Raw genomic sequence first — 16,994 nt, forward strand, 5'->3', positions numbered from 1 at the left:
AGCTGCGAAGGCCGCTCGATCGCGGCGACTTTCCGCGCCGCCCCCCGCCCGCAGCAAGCCCCCCCTGCCCCGGGCTCTCCCTCGAGCGGCACCGGCAGCCGCATCCGCCGGCCGCCGGCCCTCGAAGGGCACGCGAAGTGGCCGCTCGCCCGCCCCGGCGCTCCGGGCAGCAAGCCGCGGGTCCCCCGCGGGCGGCACGACGCAGCTCCGCCGGCGAGGGGCTGCCGCCGCCCGCCCACCGCCCGGCCCGCGCTCCTCCGCCCGGCCCGCGCTCCGGTGAGTAGCGCCGGGGCAGCCCGCCCGCTGCCCGGGAAACTGAGGCAGGCGGCGGGGGCGGCCGACAGAGATGCCCCCGCGGGCGGCCGCCCTCCCAGCCGCGGACGGCGCCGGCTGCCAGGGGTCCCGCCGCCCCCTCGGGGGGCGTCCCGCCGGCAGGAGCGGCCGGGAGGGCCCGGGGGAGCGGGGCCGGCCCTTCCTCCGGGGAAGCGAGGGCGGCGGTGCCTCGCGGCGGCCGGGGAAGCGGCCGTGATGGGGAACGCGGCGGCGGGGGGCGGCGCGGGGGCGCTGCGGGCCCTCACCGGGTGCCTGCTGGGCGCCCTGGTGCTGAGCACGCTGGTGGGCAACGCGCTGGTGTGCCTGGCCATCCTGCGCTTCCGCCACCTGCGCGCCAAGGTCACCAACTGGTTCGTGCTGTCCCTGGCCGTCTCGGACCTCTGCGTGGCCCTCCTGGTGATGCCCTGGAAGGCAGTCACTGAGGTAGCTGGCGGCTCCTGGCTCTTCGGCAGCCACTTTTGTGACACCTGGGTGGCCTTCGACATCATGTGCTCCACTGCCTCCATCCTGCACCTCTGCATCATCAGCCTGGACCGGTACTGGGCCATCGCCAGCCCCTTTCGCTATGAGCGCAGGATGACGCAGCGCCTTGCCTGCGCCATGATAGCCATGGCCTGGGCCCTCTCCATCCTCATCTCCTTTGTCCCAGTGCAGCTACACTGGCACAAAGCCAAGAATGGAAGATATCCAGGCTCCTGGCTGCCTGGGACACCCCGCTGTGATGTCAGCCTGAACCGCACTTACGCCATCACCTCCTCCCTTATCAGCTTCTACATCCCCGTGGCCATCATGATCATCACCTATACCAGGATCTACCGAATTGCCCAGGCCCAGATCCGCCGCATCTCCACCCTTGAGCGAGCTGGGGGACAGTGGCCAGCTCACAGCAAGGAGCCCACCTCCTCTTTGCGGAGTTCCCTGCGCAAGGAGACCAAGGTGCTGCAGACCCTCTCTGTCATAATGGGAGTCTTCGTTTGCTGCTGGCTGCCCTTCTTCCTGCTCAACTGTCTGCTGCCTTTCTGCCAGCCCAAGCACGAAAGAGACCATGAAGGACAGTCACCCTGTGTCGGCCAAACCACCTTCAATATCTTTGTGTGGTTTGGCTGGGCCAACTCCTCAGTAAATCCAGTGATCTATGCTTTCAACTCAGACTTCAGGCGGGCTTTCAGCAACCTCCTGGGCTGCCAGTGCTTCTGCTGTGGCACACCCAGATCCACTGTGGAGAAGGTCAACTTCAGCAATGAGCTGGTTTCCTATCACCATGACACCACCTGCCATAAGGAAGCAGCTGCCTCATCGTCAGTACCTCCCCCAGCTGTCACTGCCTGGGTACAGCCTGTACCCCATGCCATAAGCCTTCAGGGAGAGGACAGCAGTGAGGAGATGTCTATTGAGAAGAGGCCTGTGACTTCTCAGACACAGGCTGCCCCTGGCAGCAGCCCCAAGGGTCACCAGGTACCAGCTATTTTGCAATTAGATTGCGAGGCAGAGCTATCCCTAGAAACTATTACCCCCTGTACAGGGCTTGGTCGATGTGAGGGAGCCCATGACCCTGTTCCAGAGGGTTAAGTTTCTCACACACCCAGCCATCACACAGGGAGAGCTCACTCTGCCTCCACCTAAGCTATGCCCAACCCTCAGAAAATAAATTCACATCCCAGAGGGATGGGAACCTACTGTCTTACCCCAGAGGGGTGACAGGCATATGAAATCCATTCCAAAAGCATATAGCAGCCACATCTTAACCTCTTCCAAAGGCCACTTTCACCCCTTATTCACAGTCAGTAGATGTTTCCCATGCATTTGTTCACCCCATTCTCCAAACTTGTAATATTTATTAAGACTAATGAGATAATTAGATAAAAATAAAAACAAGTCATAGTTTTAGACTTTATAATAGACTCTTACATAGATAAATTAATCTTAGATTTAGCTTCATTGCTAAAACCCATTTTTCCCCCTCATGGTTTCACATCGTACATGTACATAGTTCTGGTCTTAAAGGTTTATGTTTGGTTTTACTTTTGTGTTTATTTCAAAGCCACATGTCTGGATTTACACATCTGAATCTGTGTTTAGGCTCTTAAATAAAAATTACTCTATTAAAATGTCACTATCTTATGTCGAGTCAGAAGACTGCTCAAAATCCTGGAAAATTAGGTTGTTTTTATGTAGGACCCCAATCAGTTTCAGGTGCCTAACTTTGGTACCCTTAATGATATTGAACTAGGATCTTCCTCATCCTCACATGTTAGAAAATGTATTATTGTATTAGGCTGAAGTTACAGCAGGATGGTGTCCAAGAACTAACACTACAACTCTAGAGCGATTTAAGCTGCTACCAGCTGAGGCAGCAGCAGTCCCTCCTTTCTCCTACTAGTTCAGGCAGCCAGTCCTTCCAGAAAGCAAGCTGGCCCACAAAATAAAGAGTGACCAGGTCATCTCTCTGAACCCATTTCACTACTTTACATGAACAGCAAGAAAACGCAGAGCAAATGAGTGTTGGATGGTTTGCAGGAGAGAAAATACTGAGGGAACACGACAATCATTTCTGTATGCATAAAGGGCTTCAGCAGACATTAAGGGAATACAGTGGCACCTCACTGTTCTCCACTTCTCTGTCCACCTCTTAGGAGTTCTGCTGCTGACCATTGAATACTGTGCTCCACTAACCACCATCATTACCCCATTTTTCTGTCCTTAACTTATGATTGAGTTGATTGACCTTGATCCATATAAGGAAGATGAAGATGCAACCATCCAGAGAGAGACATCAAGAATGCATACACAGCGAGAGTTTCCTTGGATATTCAGTCTCACAGACAGCACAGCTGAGCTTTCAGAACAGTCATCTATGCTGAAAAGCCAGCTGCTGAAAAGCCAGACTCTCTTCCAAGTGATCCTGCTCTTGGCTCCCTGTGAATTTAAGCTGTGTGTAGTTCTTAAGTCCCTGTACGCATTTCCCCTCCATCACATTAATTCTTGTGGGAAAAATTGCTTTTGCTATCCTGCTCTTTTCACGAATGTATAGTTGGGCCCAACTGTAATCTGTTCTTCACAGCCAAGACTGACAGGACAAGAGGTAATGGGCTTAAGTGTGAGAAAGACCGAGGCAAGACTTCAGAAAAACTTCCTAAGAATAAGGATAATTAAGCACTGGAGTAGATTGCCTAGGGAGGTTATGGTACCTCTCTCAGTAAAAGTCTTTAAGATGACATTGGCATTGTTAATCTGATCTTGGGGCAGAGGCATAGTGTAATGGTCTCTTGAGATATTTTCTAGTCCTTCTTTGCTCTGACAACACAACTCCTTAAGCATTGAGCTTAAGATGTGCGATTTTTTTTTTTTAATGCAATGATCCTTAGCTATTTTCTTGAAGGCAAAAAGGCAAACAGATGAGAACTTTGAGATCGTATTGGTATATTTCCCTTCTTCTCTTAGTGATTACACATTTTTCTTAGCATTTAACTATCATTCAGCATGCCTAGTGCCTTGTCTGGAGAGCAACCCTCAGATAAACCTAGTATTTCCTTACAAAAGATACAAGATCTGTGGGTTTGGTTTTGATTCCCTTTGATTTTTTTCTAGGTGACCATACATGAACTGCACATGGATTCAGATGCTAAAGAGTCAATTTGTGACAGGATTTTCCTTGCTACATTTCTTCCTTCTTACACAAACCAGAAACACATATCATAAGTGTGTCAGCATCTTATCTCCTCGAAACAAATCAAAGCAAAACAAAACAAAATTATATCTTAGAGCTGTAAGAGACTTATCACATCTGCTCCACACTAAAAGCCATCCTAGGGGTATACTGACACACCTGATAAGACACTGTCCTGAAGTGTGACTCCCTCGCTGCCTGCCACACTCTGTTTCTGTTGCAAGAGTTTCAGCTGCCTCCATCCCTCAGAGAGTTAACCCTCCCTGCCCACACATCTTCCTTCTCGTGGGCAGGCAGTCCTTCTGGCAGTCAAAGCCACACATGAAATAATTATGGACAGGAGCTTTTTTTTTATCATTGGTGTTAAAGACTATTAATTAATGGAAGGGAAAGATTTACCTTCTGACAAGGTTTGCCCTGCCTGTGGGAGCTGTCTTGCCCAGGAATTCATCTAGACTTACTACATCGAGCAATGAAAACTTAATGTATGACAGAGTGGGTGGCAGAAATTAAGCAATGAATATATTTGAATAATGTTTTCTGTTAAGAATAATCAGAAATGCATGGTAGCTTTGATTTATGAAACTAGATTTGTGTTAAGAATGGAAAAAGCTATTTGTATCAGTGCTTGTGGCTATAGTTTAAATAAGGTTCATTAACAGGTCAGATTGTACCTGTAAATAAACAGATATTTATCGGAAGAAAAAACCTTGTCTTTACTGAAGCTTTTTAAAGGGATAATTTAAAATTGCTCTTTATAAGTGATGCTGGAAATAATTTTTTGTACCTAACTGATAATGATCATTACTGATGTGCAGCTGATACACATTACAGTAGTTTATAGCTGTAAGGTCCATTGTGGTAAGTGCAATGTAATGTTCAAGGCTGCAATAAATTTCAGAAATGGTGTATTATAAACTGTTTATACTCATTTTAAGTGGCATATTTATTACTGAAGGTACTTCCTATGAAAGCTACACCGCATAGCCCTTCAGACTACTTCTACTGTTGCTGATTTAATAACACAAATATGGGTACTGTATGTATTTTTATTTTTCTAGACTGGGAAGGCTCCTGAGTGTTAGGCATACTACAGACCACACAGTTCTGTGAACAGAAAATGAGCAAGACTTATTTTCCCAATATTTTTTTCTAGTGATAACTGTGTCTAATGTCTAATTCACATATTTCTCATGACAGGGCAAGCTGCTGTGTTAGATTACACAAGATTCAGTGAGCATTGCTAGGTTCAAGTCTGACGAGATGTATTAAAATTATTACAAAAAGCCAAAGGTTTACTTCAGCAGAAATTAAGAGGCAAAATTATTTCCTATTTACACTGTAACAGCCACTCAAAAGAAACATCTTTTAAATTGAAAACTTGGCAGCACTTTGTTATCCATTTCTGGGTCACAACTTTCTTGGCTTGGCAGGACAAAATGAATCATAAATGGCAAAGGTGTTGTTTTAGGGAAATCTATGGCTATTCCTCAAACACACTTTTACAACTCAGATCATCAAATCTACACACTTCTTTATGGATTCATGTATTTCACTGACTAAAAGCAGTTCACTTCCATACCTAGTAGTTCCATATTTACAATTCCATTAACATCACAGTGACCCAAAATATAGCTTTGGAATAGCCTTGGTGCCAAAACAGTCCAACCTCACAGATACCTTATCTAAACACTCTCATTAGCCAATGTCTAAACATCCAAATCAAAACATGTTCCAGTTCAGCCCAGTACAAGTGGTAGGGCTTTATGATGTATACCAAATGCCTTCTCTGTTCAAGTAATTCCCACTCCCCTTCCGTCTGTTAGTCCACAAAGTTCTCAACCAGCTACAGGTCCTATTTCTTTATTACAAGTGAAATAAATACAGACTTCTTGTGGTCAATTAAAAGCTTATGTAGCTGAGCTGCCACAGCATCCTTCTCACTATTACATCGCACATAAGAAATAGCGATAATGTCTCCGTAGCCTCCTTGGGAGGCTGTAGAGATGCTTATCCAGCTGAGAGCTTTTCCCTGCTGCCAAATTTCTCTGAAATTCTTCATTTGGTTTAAAAGTTAAGCATGAGGGTAAGCGGAGATAGATGTGTGCATGCCTTCTGAGACAACTGGGCTAGAAAGTAAATAGCATTCTTCAAGGAAAAGGAAACTTAAACCTCAAGGCAGGGCTGTCTGGAGCTGGAGATATAGCAGGGCAAGGACAAGAACTCCCTGCTGAAAGACCAAGGCTGGTCCCACACCCTTGTGTGGCAGAGGTGCTTGGTGACACTTTGGTAACCAGCCATCAGGTGTTGTTTGTAAAAACAAAGGTAGTGCCACCAGTCACGTGCAGCACCTCTGTAGCTGTAGGCAACAGTAAGAGCAAAGATGTACTTGAACACCAGGTTGGTGCAAAGTTTCATCCTGTTTCCTAAGCAGTATTTTAAAAATATTAACTACGACCCATATGCGTCCTTGACACCACAGTTACATTTTTATGTTTTGTTTTGTATTGCTTATCTGGTTGCCTGTTGTCTTATTTGTGCAGGGCTTTGTTTTGCATTACAGACAAGCTTTCAGAGGTTGCCATTGACTTTAAAAAGCTTGTTACAGCTACAGCACTGACTCTACATGTATCAGTTCCAGAAATGAGAAGGGACTGGAAAAGCATGTGTCACTTGGCATGAGAAAACAAAGACTTGGGATACTTCTGCAATTCAAACAATAGTAACAGAAAAATACCTTCTCAAGCTCTCCATTAGCAAAATCCTAATAAACAAAACCTAAAAAGACTAGATTTCCTCCCAATCTTCCCCTCCCCTTGGACTGAAAGTCTACCCATGTACCCAACCTGCAGAGAAAATTTTCCACCTTACCCATCTTCTTTCTCTTTCACAAATGCAGACATGTGGGTATTGCAGAGGGATATCAGCCCTTATATATCGCAAAGTATATTTTCAAGGCATCAGAGGAAATAATCTTTTTTTTCCAGAATTACTCTTCCCTCATCCTCCCTTTATTTCGTGCTAAATTGTTGTAATTTGTTTTGCTGAGTTGAATGCAGACTAAATAACAGTGTGTCCTTAGAAACTCCATCCAAATGTACGTACAAATGGAAAATTAATTAAATAGTTCTCATTTAGCAACTATTAAATAAGGTTGCTAAATTAAAGGTAAAAAAAGAGAAAAAACCCCTCATCCACAAGTTTATAGTTAAGTGTAACTTTAAGAAATGCTGAATTCAGTGAAAATATCAATGCAAAGAAAACAGGCTCATACCTCAACTGTAAATATTTTTTTCTTATCCCTCTAATACTAAGACGATGCCTTAACATTTCAGTTAAACTTTAGTTTCAGCGAGAAACAGCTGACCTAGGTAGCAAAAAGAGAAATCTGTTATACAACCCGGTTGTCAGAAGCATCTGTTGTTTTGCTTTTGCCAAAATCATGCCTCGTGTTGGATTTCAGATGATGCACCTACGCACACCATATTAAGTGTATTTCAATCAGTTAAGTATTTCTCAGTAAAAATTCTTTTGTGAAAAATTTTGTTCTTCATAAGCTTTTTTTTTTTTTCCCCTCACCTAGAAGGTTGAAGTGGCTTTCTGGATGTTAAGCACTAAGTCCAGTCCCCCTGGACTCTAATGTACTTCAGTGATTTCATCACCATGGTTACAGACTCCCGCCACATAACCACATAAACTTTATTTATCTTATTGTTATAATTTAACTCACTTTGCTGAATCCTCTCACCTTTCCTACTGCAAGGGACATACAGCAGGATGCACCCCCTGGGCATTGGCTACTCCTCAGGTTTCTAGTTCTCTTAAGAATGGATTTGAATTTACACCAAAGAAAGGCACAAAGACATTAAACGAAGCAATGATTTTTTCTAGCATATTTGGCTTGAAAAAACTTGTGGTAGTCCTGAGCTGGACTCATTATCCCTCCCCAATGCCCACCTGTGTCTAATCATTCAAGACATTTTAGGAAACCCATGGCTTACGCCTGCATTTCACATTTTTCTAAGTTAACTAGCTACAAGATAGGAAAGCTGCCTATCAGTGGAACTAGTGACAGCAATAAATGAAGTGTGGATGTATTATGCAGGATTTATACATGTGCATAGCACAAAATGAATGAAGATGCTAGGGAAAATGTAGGTTTATCTTCATCAACCAGAGGAGCAGAATTTCATCTTGAGCTAGTTTTATTTTAGTTTAGGTAGTGAGAAGACATTTCCATTTGTAAAATTTGCAGAAACCATTGCTAGGTTCCCCTTTTTCTTTAAAGACCATTTTCATAGTTTCCTGCAGTTTAAAATTTTAATATATTTTAACTAATTAAATTCATCTTTGCACCCACCCTCAATGAGAACACATCACTTCATTTCACTCTTTTCATATTTAAATCTGAACTGATTGAATGGAATTTATATATACTACTGCATGGGCTCAAATCTTATGATGACTTTTGCACGAAAGGTAACAAACTACACATGAGCAAGTTGTCTGGGTTTCTATCACAAACAATGGAGATCTAGGCCAAACAGTCAAATATGTCTACAGTAATTTATTGGACCAGGTGAAGATACCTACTTTAGGACGAGAGGAAAAACCTCCCTAGACTGACTAGCTGAAGGGGAAAAAAGCCAGTGATGCCATATAGTAACAGACAACAGATAACATGATCAAGTGCAAACTAGCTGTAATTTTTTTTCCTGTTGGTAAGAAAGCTGAATCAGTTAGAGATCATGCTAAAAACCTGACAAGAGGTAGTGATCTTTATTATGCATGCAGAGCTGGATTTGCTTTTTTATTTGATGGTCAGTCTGAAAAGTCTCTCTAACCATATTGTGTAGATTTCAGGAAATAAAAATATATAAACCGTCAAAGTGATAAGAACTATCAGTTTTCCAAAGCAGCTTGCTTAAATGAATGCATAAAATAACTCAGAGCACAGAGTGTTTGCTAATGCCTAAGTCAGTAATATAGTCATCAGAGGCAACATCATGGCAAGTGTTCTTGGTGCACATTTGTTACCAGAGGGAAGGAAATATATCATGGAGCTGAGTTTCAAGATAGCAAACTAGTAAATAGATATTTTGTCTCTTATGTTTTGGACTATAGCAGAATATTAGTGCTGCCAAACTACATTGTGACAATAAATTAATTGATAGTGGTAATTAATAACCATAATTTCCACTCGAAGCATGCTTACCCTGTAGTACCAATGCTTCCAAGCCATGAATTACAGTAGCACCACAGTGATACCTCCTTGGTATGCTGCTAGTCTTCCGTCTAAAGCTCTTCAAGAGCTTAGAAGAGACTGCACCATCGTAACCCAGAAAGCCTTCTGCTACATTGACTCCTGCTATTAGGCCTTCCACACCCACAGCAACGGTCAAAAGAAATCCTCTGCTCTGCTAGGTGGACTTCCAAAAAAGGGAAAGACTTTGCCCCTATTCTCAGAAGCCTGTTCCTTTCCCAGGGTGCTGGCACTTGGGAACAGTGGCTGTTCCACTTGAAGAGGACATCCCTGATGCGCCCTGCCCACTTCCTTTCACGCGGCACTGTGGCTGCATTACTTCTGCTACTGTCCATTCCCGCTGCAGCAGTCATTCAGTTGACAGTGTGTGTGCAGGGAATCAACTTTTCATTCCCAGCTTCATGTTGTTAGGCCCCTTTTATTGTCTTAACACTTCAGCACTGACCACAGGTATTCACCACAGGGCCAGTCTGGCCCTAGACTTTTGAACCCAGCCTAACAGGTTTTACTCATGGGAAGACTCTTCTTGAAAACAAAGGTAATTTTTATTGATGGAGATGCAATAAGAGTTCTGCACCACTGGTGCATTTCAAGAACCTGTTAAGGCTAGATTTTAAAAGGTATTAAAATAGCTAGCTCTCCAGATAGCTGCCTAAATGACTTCATAAAATGTGTGTATACAAGGCACAAGAAAGTGTAACATAATAGAGCAACTATTACTGGGAAATATAGGGTGGGTTTGGGACACAACAGCTTACTGCAGGCTTCTTTCAAAAAGGGGCTAGATTTTCACCCTACTGCTGACAACTTACACTACTGAAGGAGCATAAAGTAATTTTAAAGATGTTCGTAGCAGAAGGTATTTCCTTAAGGTGGGGTAAAGAGTTGCTATGCTGGATCTCAGAGGCACCATCTTAGCAGATTTGGGGCTAGTCCAGGACAAGGGACTAGAGATAAAGTGTAATGCCTTTTGTGCTGCACTGGTATCTGACAACTCAAACCGATTGTGCTTGAAGCACACACACACCACTCACTACTACCATCAATTTTGCTTCCAGATAATGCACAATAGATGCTTATCTGAATATGCATTACCTTTTTTTTTTTTTTTTTTAATAGAAAAAACCATTGTTTTGCTTCTGAATAATCCCCTTCGTGAATTTAAGCCTAATCTTCAGAGACAAGCAAGCTGGACAGGCAAAAAATTTGAATTGTAAATATCTTGTTGAGCTTCAGTTGTTGTTTAGTATGTCTTACCTTCTAAAGCTGAAATGTGTAATTTGCGGGTGGTACAAGCTGAGTTCAATCAATGCCTCAAGTCATATGCTTCCAAATATATTTTTTTCTCCCTAGGTGTTTCTACAACATGCCTGCTCCCCTGCAGTCCAGTCAAGAGAGTAATTCCTGGGAAACACACTGTGTGAAGATGAAGGAAGTCTATATACAATAAAAAAAAGAAATAACCTTGATGGCAGAACAGCAGTGCAGGGGAAATACTTTAATACCACTGAGTATTGACACTAATATTTCTGTACTACTAAGAAAACCCATACATTTCCATTCAGGAAATGCTCATCACTGTCTCTTAGCCTCAGCTATAGTGTGTTTTCAAAGAAACAGGCAATTTTCCTCTCTAACATTATATTCTGACTCAGGCTATAGGATTTCAGAGGTAGAAGACCCATCACTCTTGGCAAGGGTATCATGTGCTATCAGAAAGGAAAAAAGCGCTTCATGGCATATTTGTCCAGGAACAAAGACTTCTGTAACTTCAGTCTACCGATACATGTTACAACGGAAAATACAGAGAATTTCAGCACCCCCGAGGGGTTAACCTGGAAGAACTAGATGTACCCTGATTTTGACAGCCTTTAGGCTGAGCATCTAACATTATGCAATCTTGTATCCATAAAAGAGATTTTCCCTAAATTTCAGCCTGACAGCATGCAATCCCACTCCTCTGTATTGCCTGCTACCATGGTAGCGTTCATCCTCCATACACTACAAGAGTTCTTCCCTGCCTGACACTGTGGTATTTGCTGTGATTCTGTTACTACCTGACCTGGTAACGATAAAGGTCTCATCATTATGCTCTCCTAATAAGCCAGGGTGTGGAAAAAATATTCTCCATTTCTAATGGAGTCTTTTAGGCCCAGAGAGACCAGGATGCAGAAAGGGGAAAGCAACTACAATCTGCTAACAGAAGACACATACCCGACCACATTGGATGTAGAGAGATTACACAAAAGGGCAAGTGCACGCACGAGGTTCTTCACCCAGCAATGGAACTGATGCTCTGCACACCTCTTGTCCCCTGTCTTCAACAAGCAGCTTTCTTCTGGATGCACTCAGTCCACAACGGGAAGACATTTCAGAAACATCAGGTCTTTAGAAAGATTAAAATGTAGATGCCAAAGAATGATCCTTTCCATGCTTAACAAGTCCCAGGTTCTGCTTGGAGGTTCAGTAGTCACCCAGTGATGTAATCTACCACATAGCAGAGGGGATAGTGGACTGCAGAACAGGGACACCGGCAGACCATCAGGGCAGGACTTTGTGATTTTCTTCTTCGGACTGCACCAAAATACCAGCAGAGCCAGAAGAATCCAGTGGGATAGGCTTGTCTGGCTGCCTGTCAGGATGCCTGGGTTTTTGACTTTCCTGATTTAAGGATGGGAACACATTCTACTTGCATTTCAGTTTTGCTGTGTGTACCACAGCAAAATAACCACTATTTCCTTCCTTACACAAAGGGGGCGAATTAAGTAGTTTCTCCACAACTCTGAAGCACTAGCACAGGTGTAAAAAAAGGTTTCTAGGTTTTGTGATTAATTTTCCCTTCTAAATTGAGGGGAAAACCCTCTTAGAGTGATTTTTATCACGCTTAAGAAATAAGAGAAGGAACTTCAGTTTACCAATTGTCCAATTCTATCCTACTTTGCTGATTCCTTTGTACATATTGAGAGTAGCAAGGCAACAGGGAAAGTAATTATATGCTTTGGGAAGAGCAGCAGCTATGGTACATGAAAGGAAAATTATAGTTTGGGTATAAATTCTGTTATCACTTCCAAACTTTCCACAACTGCCTACGTGAAGTTCTCCATGGGTACCAGAAGCTTTTCATAGACTTGTTAGGACTACGAGCGCAGGCAGAGCCTGGCAGCAGAACTCACAGAAGCTACAGTGCACCTGGGCTTTTAGGGATCCAGACCAAAGAGCTAGCAACAGCAAGCTAAAACAAGAAAACAGATAGGGGAAGTGTACAAGTGCAGTGTTTACTATTACTCACTTTTATGGGCAGATTATTCTGTGTCTTCTACCACAAGAATAAAATACTGTATTTCTGGACACACAAAAGGAAAATGCCAGAACTGCTTGAAAAACTGTGCCTGCAGCAAATACTTGGTAACAGGATGCACATTTGTATCAAACCAGAAAATACCCCATTGGAAACTCAGTGGCCTATGTAGTGTCAAGGCAAACACACACAAGCAAGAATACACTGCTCAGATGCTTTTATTAATATTAAGTTCTTAGTTCTCCTTTTAATCAGGTATCTTTCCTTGATGTTTCTTTGTTATGGTGTGGTTTTTAAACACAATATTAAACTGTTTTTTGTAATGCAAGAGCCAAGAATCATATGTTGTCAGATTGAATCACTATAAAAAAATGACTTTAATTTATAGGGCAGGGCCAACTTCATTGTTTGCTAGTGTCTAATACACCAGCGTTTTCCCAGCTACCTCAGATCTTTAGATAAAACCCACAATATAAAATTAAACATAACACATAAAAAGTGGGGTTTATTTTTTCAGAAGAGCATCCACCTTTTAGGTACATGACATCTTCCATAATTATTTCTTTTGACATTTACTCATCCACGTACTAACCTACCTATCAGCTCACACCATGGGAAACCAATCCCCAGCCTCCAATTTGTGAGCAGCTGGTAGTCAGTTAAGCTCTGAATAAACTGAATGTCTGGACAAGTTAAACATTTGAACTTGCTCCAGTTTCAGGTGAGGTACTTTACTGTGATGATATACAGAAAGCATTATCCATGTTACATTTTTCTTCAGAAAAAATAGACTATTTATTTTTTTTATTAAATGAAATTAAACATACCAGGTCAGTTTACTGTACATTTTATAAGCTTGCCATTTAGGTTTTCTGGAATTTTAACTGGAACCTGGTAGATCAGACCTTTTGTTTTTAGATTTGTATTCCAATATATAGCTTTGAAATTTTTTTTTACTCAAACCACCACTCAATCTATTTTAAAGAATTCAGTCTTCCATTTACAACTTGTTTGTCAAATAATGATAGTTTGTTTCCTTTTTGAAAAGCTCTGCAACTACATTCTGTTAATGAAACCCTCACAACATACATTTTTCAGAACATGAAATTTCCTCACATTTCAAAAAAGAAGAAAAATAAGAAGAAATCCCACCCCTCCAACTTTTCCCAGTGATCTGTACAACACATTTCCTCCCACACGTGGCGAATGGGGAGTTCATGCTGCAGTACGAGGTTTTACATTACCAGCCGTCTGCTATCCTCACGCTATGCCTGCTGCTCTCTCACCATCTGATACAAGCATGCTCTGGTAACATTCTAATAGCTGATCTCCTGCATCATTTTAGCTTCCCCACTCCCAACTCCTTAGCTACTCTTCTCACTTAAATGATGAAGTAAGCCTTTCATAGCATAGTGGTCATCTCCACCACATTGCGAAAGACAGCAAAGAAATAGCCTCAAGATGCATTTGTTGAGTTAATTTTAATACTTCACATTTCTAGAAATATCCAGATTAAATGGCTTCCGCCCTACACCCCTTCTGTTTCTGTCTAAAATAATTGACAAAGATTAATTTAAAAGGCAACTCCTTTTCATTCTACCATACTTGCATGGCTTTTTTTAATTAGCTATAGCTCTGTATGCATGTTGCTACAACAATGAGCAACATATTTTCTGCTTCTTTAGATCCACTACAGGATGACCAGCCATAAATTCTATGAAAGAAAATGGTCTTTTTTGGCATCCTAATGAAGCCCTCTGTTCAGTAGCTGAAATTGATTCTTTTTGTGATTTCCTTCACTATTAGAGGCCAGAGGCTGATTTATTTTGAACAAGCTTGAAGAATGGAAAAGGCAAAGCAGAAGTTCAGCCTTTCACAAGACTTAAAATTTTGATCAGCTGATAGAAAAGCCTGGAGTGGTAGGGTGTTTTAGCAGCTCCCATACCAAGCTCAACAAGGGGCATTGTCAATGCTGAGGTCAGTCCTTTAATTATACAGTGAAGAATGAAGGTAGGAAGTAATAGTCATGTGGGTTCCCTATGAAAGGAGACAACAACGACTCTTTGACAAACATTTGAGGAATAGAAACGAAAAAGCTTCCTAAGTTTTCTTATGAAGGTAAAAAATAAGCATGGTAACCTTTACACAACTGAAAGAGAAGCATCCTCACAGTGGAAGGCAGATTACAAAAGAAAACATTTAGTAAGTGGCATTTTAAATATGAAAAGTTCCATGCTTAGAAAAACTAGCATGAAGTTATGTATGTCTAAGCAGAAATACGGCAACCTGAATTGAGAATATACAAGTCAAAGCAAGAAAGGAATATACACGTGGTACAAGGAACAGAGCAGTTCCTATGGAGCAAAGGAACCACTACCAAAAACTCATATCACTAAGATTTCCTGAACTCCAGCATGCAAAACACAGTGTTGGAGAACACAAGGCAAGCAACTCAGACCAGCTTATGAAAAAACCTGCAGGGAATGCGAGACAGAAAAGATGGTGGAAACATATGTGGAAGATTTTTTGTTCAAGCAAATGAACTGAAGACAAACCATATTCTGGGATGATTTTGAAGTGCCCTGCAATAGCCTGGCTTCTGAGAGCACTCAGCAGCAGCGTGATCTGTTGACTGAAGGACAGGCATACAGATGATTTCCAACAGATTCTGCAGCATAAGAAGTTGACTTATAAATTTGCTAATCTCTGATCAATACTATGCAGTTTAACTTTTCTATCTTTTGCAAAAAGCCATTTTTTGAATGAAAGCTTGGGTTGAACTTCGTTAGAACTTTATTGGCAGGGAAGGAAAGATCCAACACACAAACGCGTCAAAAACCCAGACAAAGGCACCAGTCTGACCCCAGAGAAGTACTTAAATAGGGGCTAGAAGAGACTTCAAAAGAAAGGAAAATTTAAGCAAGGAAATTCTTGGTTTACTTTTGTCTTCATTTAGCCTGCACCCAGGGCTAAACTATAACAGTCATTCTATCACCCAACAACCGCTCACCAGCCAGGAAGGGGAATCAGGGAAAAAGGGAGAGCAGACCAGTGGGTGGAAGCGAGAACAGATTTTAATGATATAACACCAATACCAACAGAGATATACAGAGCTACACTCAGCCAAATGAATATCCAGTCATCACAATCGGCAGGAAGGCAGCCCTCAGGAGCAGTGAGAAGCCAGAGAAGGAGCAGGAGGAACCCCAGCAGAAACCCCACAGGAGCTCCCCTCCCTCAGCCAATCTTCCCCCTTTACAATGACCATGACATGATGGTGTGGGCTACCCCTGTAGCTGACTCAGGTCAGCTGCCCTGGCTGACTTGAAACTGCTAATGGCCTGCCTGGCATGGCTGGGCTGGGATTCTGTCCCAGCCAAACCGGGACAACTTTGTTCCTTCTATACTATCGGAAACAGGCCACAAACCCCAGAATTTCAGCTATCTGCAGGTCAAATATTATATTATTTGTAATACATTAACTTGTAAATAATCTTACAAAACTTTTCAGTCACCACACTTATTTGCCAACTTGTGATGGAAGGAGGAAAGCGGACAAAAAACGCTTCACAACTTTGCCTTGCAGTGCTGTAGCTCAGAGTAAGAGACCTTACAATGGTCTGCATTCAGAAGATCCTCCAGCATAACTAGACATGAAGCATTAGACACCTTTACCGCTAAAGCCAGTAAATACATGATACCATTTAGGGACTGAACTTCTGTGGTGCTCAGCAGAGATGAATGGGACTGTTGGGCACCTTCCCAGTGTAAGGTAATATTTTATTCTGACCAATTGAGAAATCTGTCTCTGCATGGCTCTTCAGCCAACACTTTTTGTCTTTCATACTATGCAGAGCTTGGCTTGCCCTGAACAAAACCAGGTAATTGAGAAGGTCTGTCTGTCTCCCTGTAGATGATGTTTATTACCACATTAAATATGATTTTATTCTCTTGAGCCACTAACAAGAAATCAGAAAACCGATAGCTCAAACAAGTAGGTTAAAAACAGCTATACTCATGTTGTATATTTAAAACAATTTAGGTTTATGAATCACCAATGTTCTTTACACTACCCACTTCTCTGAAAAGGAGCTTATAATGAAAGGGCTGGAGACTGTGGCTACTTTCCACTTGTAAAGCAAAACTATTCTTGCAATCATTAACAATTGTTACTGCAATCCTAAGGGCTAGAATAAGAGGAATAAGTATTATTCTGCACAGTGACTGGAGCTTTCATAAAAAACATATCGTTAAGTGAATTTTCAAAGCTCAAAACCCTGAAGTCAAAGCCCTAACCCAGTTTCCTGTACAATATCTTCAATGTGGGTGAAGTGGCCTATAAACAGAGTATAGGTTTTCTGGTCCAGAGTTAAAATTTAACAGGATCATTTATTCATTGCCCAATGAAAGATGCAGTCTGAACTTCTGAAACG

At 42.4% G+C, this 16,994-nt stretch overlaps 1 protein-coding gene across 1 annotated transcript; it reads left to right on the top strand.

Moving 5' to 3' along the window:
* The first annotated feature begins 528 nt into the window (after positions 1 to 528).
* Positions 529 to 1,902, top strand: LOC104350281 (D(1)-like dopamine receptor). Its single transcript, XM_009956061.2, has one exon. It carries the CDS (start codon positions 529 to 531, stop codon positions 1,900 to 1,902), a length of 1,374 nt encoding a protein of 457 aa, XP_009954363.2.
* The last annotated feature ends 15,092 nt before the right edge of the window (positions 1,903 to 16,994 follow it).

Source organism: Leptosomus discolor, chromosome 6 (assembly GCF_034619465.1).
Source record: "Leptosomus discolor isolate bLepDis1 chromosome 6, bLepDis1.hap2, whole genome shotgun sequence".
Lineage (NCBI taxonomy): Eukaryota > Metazoa > Chordata > Aves > Leptosomiformes > Leptosomidae > Leptosomus > Leptosomus discolor.

Excerpts from the sequence above, each read along its gene's own strand:
- LOC104350281 (XM_009956061.2), top strand. The coding sequence starts at position 529 with ATGGGGAACGCGGCGGCGGGGGGCGGCGCGGGGGCGCTGCGGGCCCTC.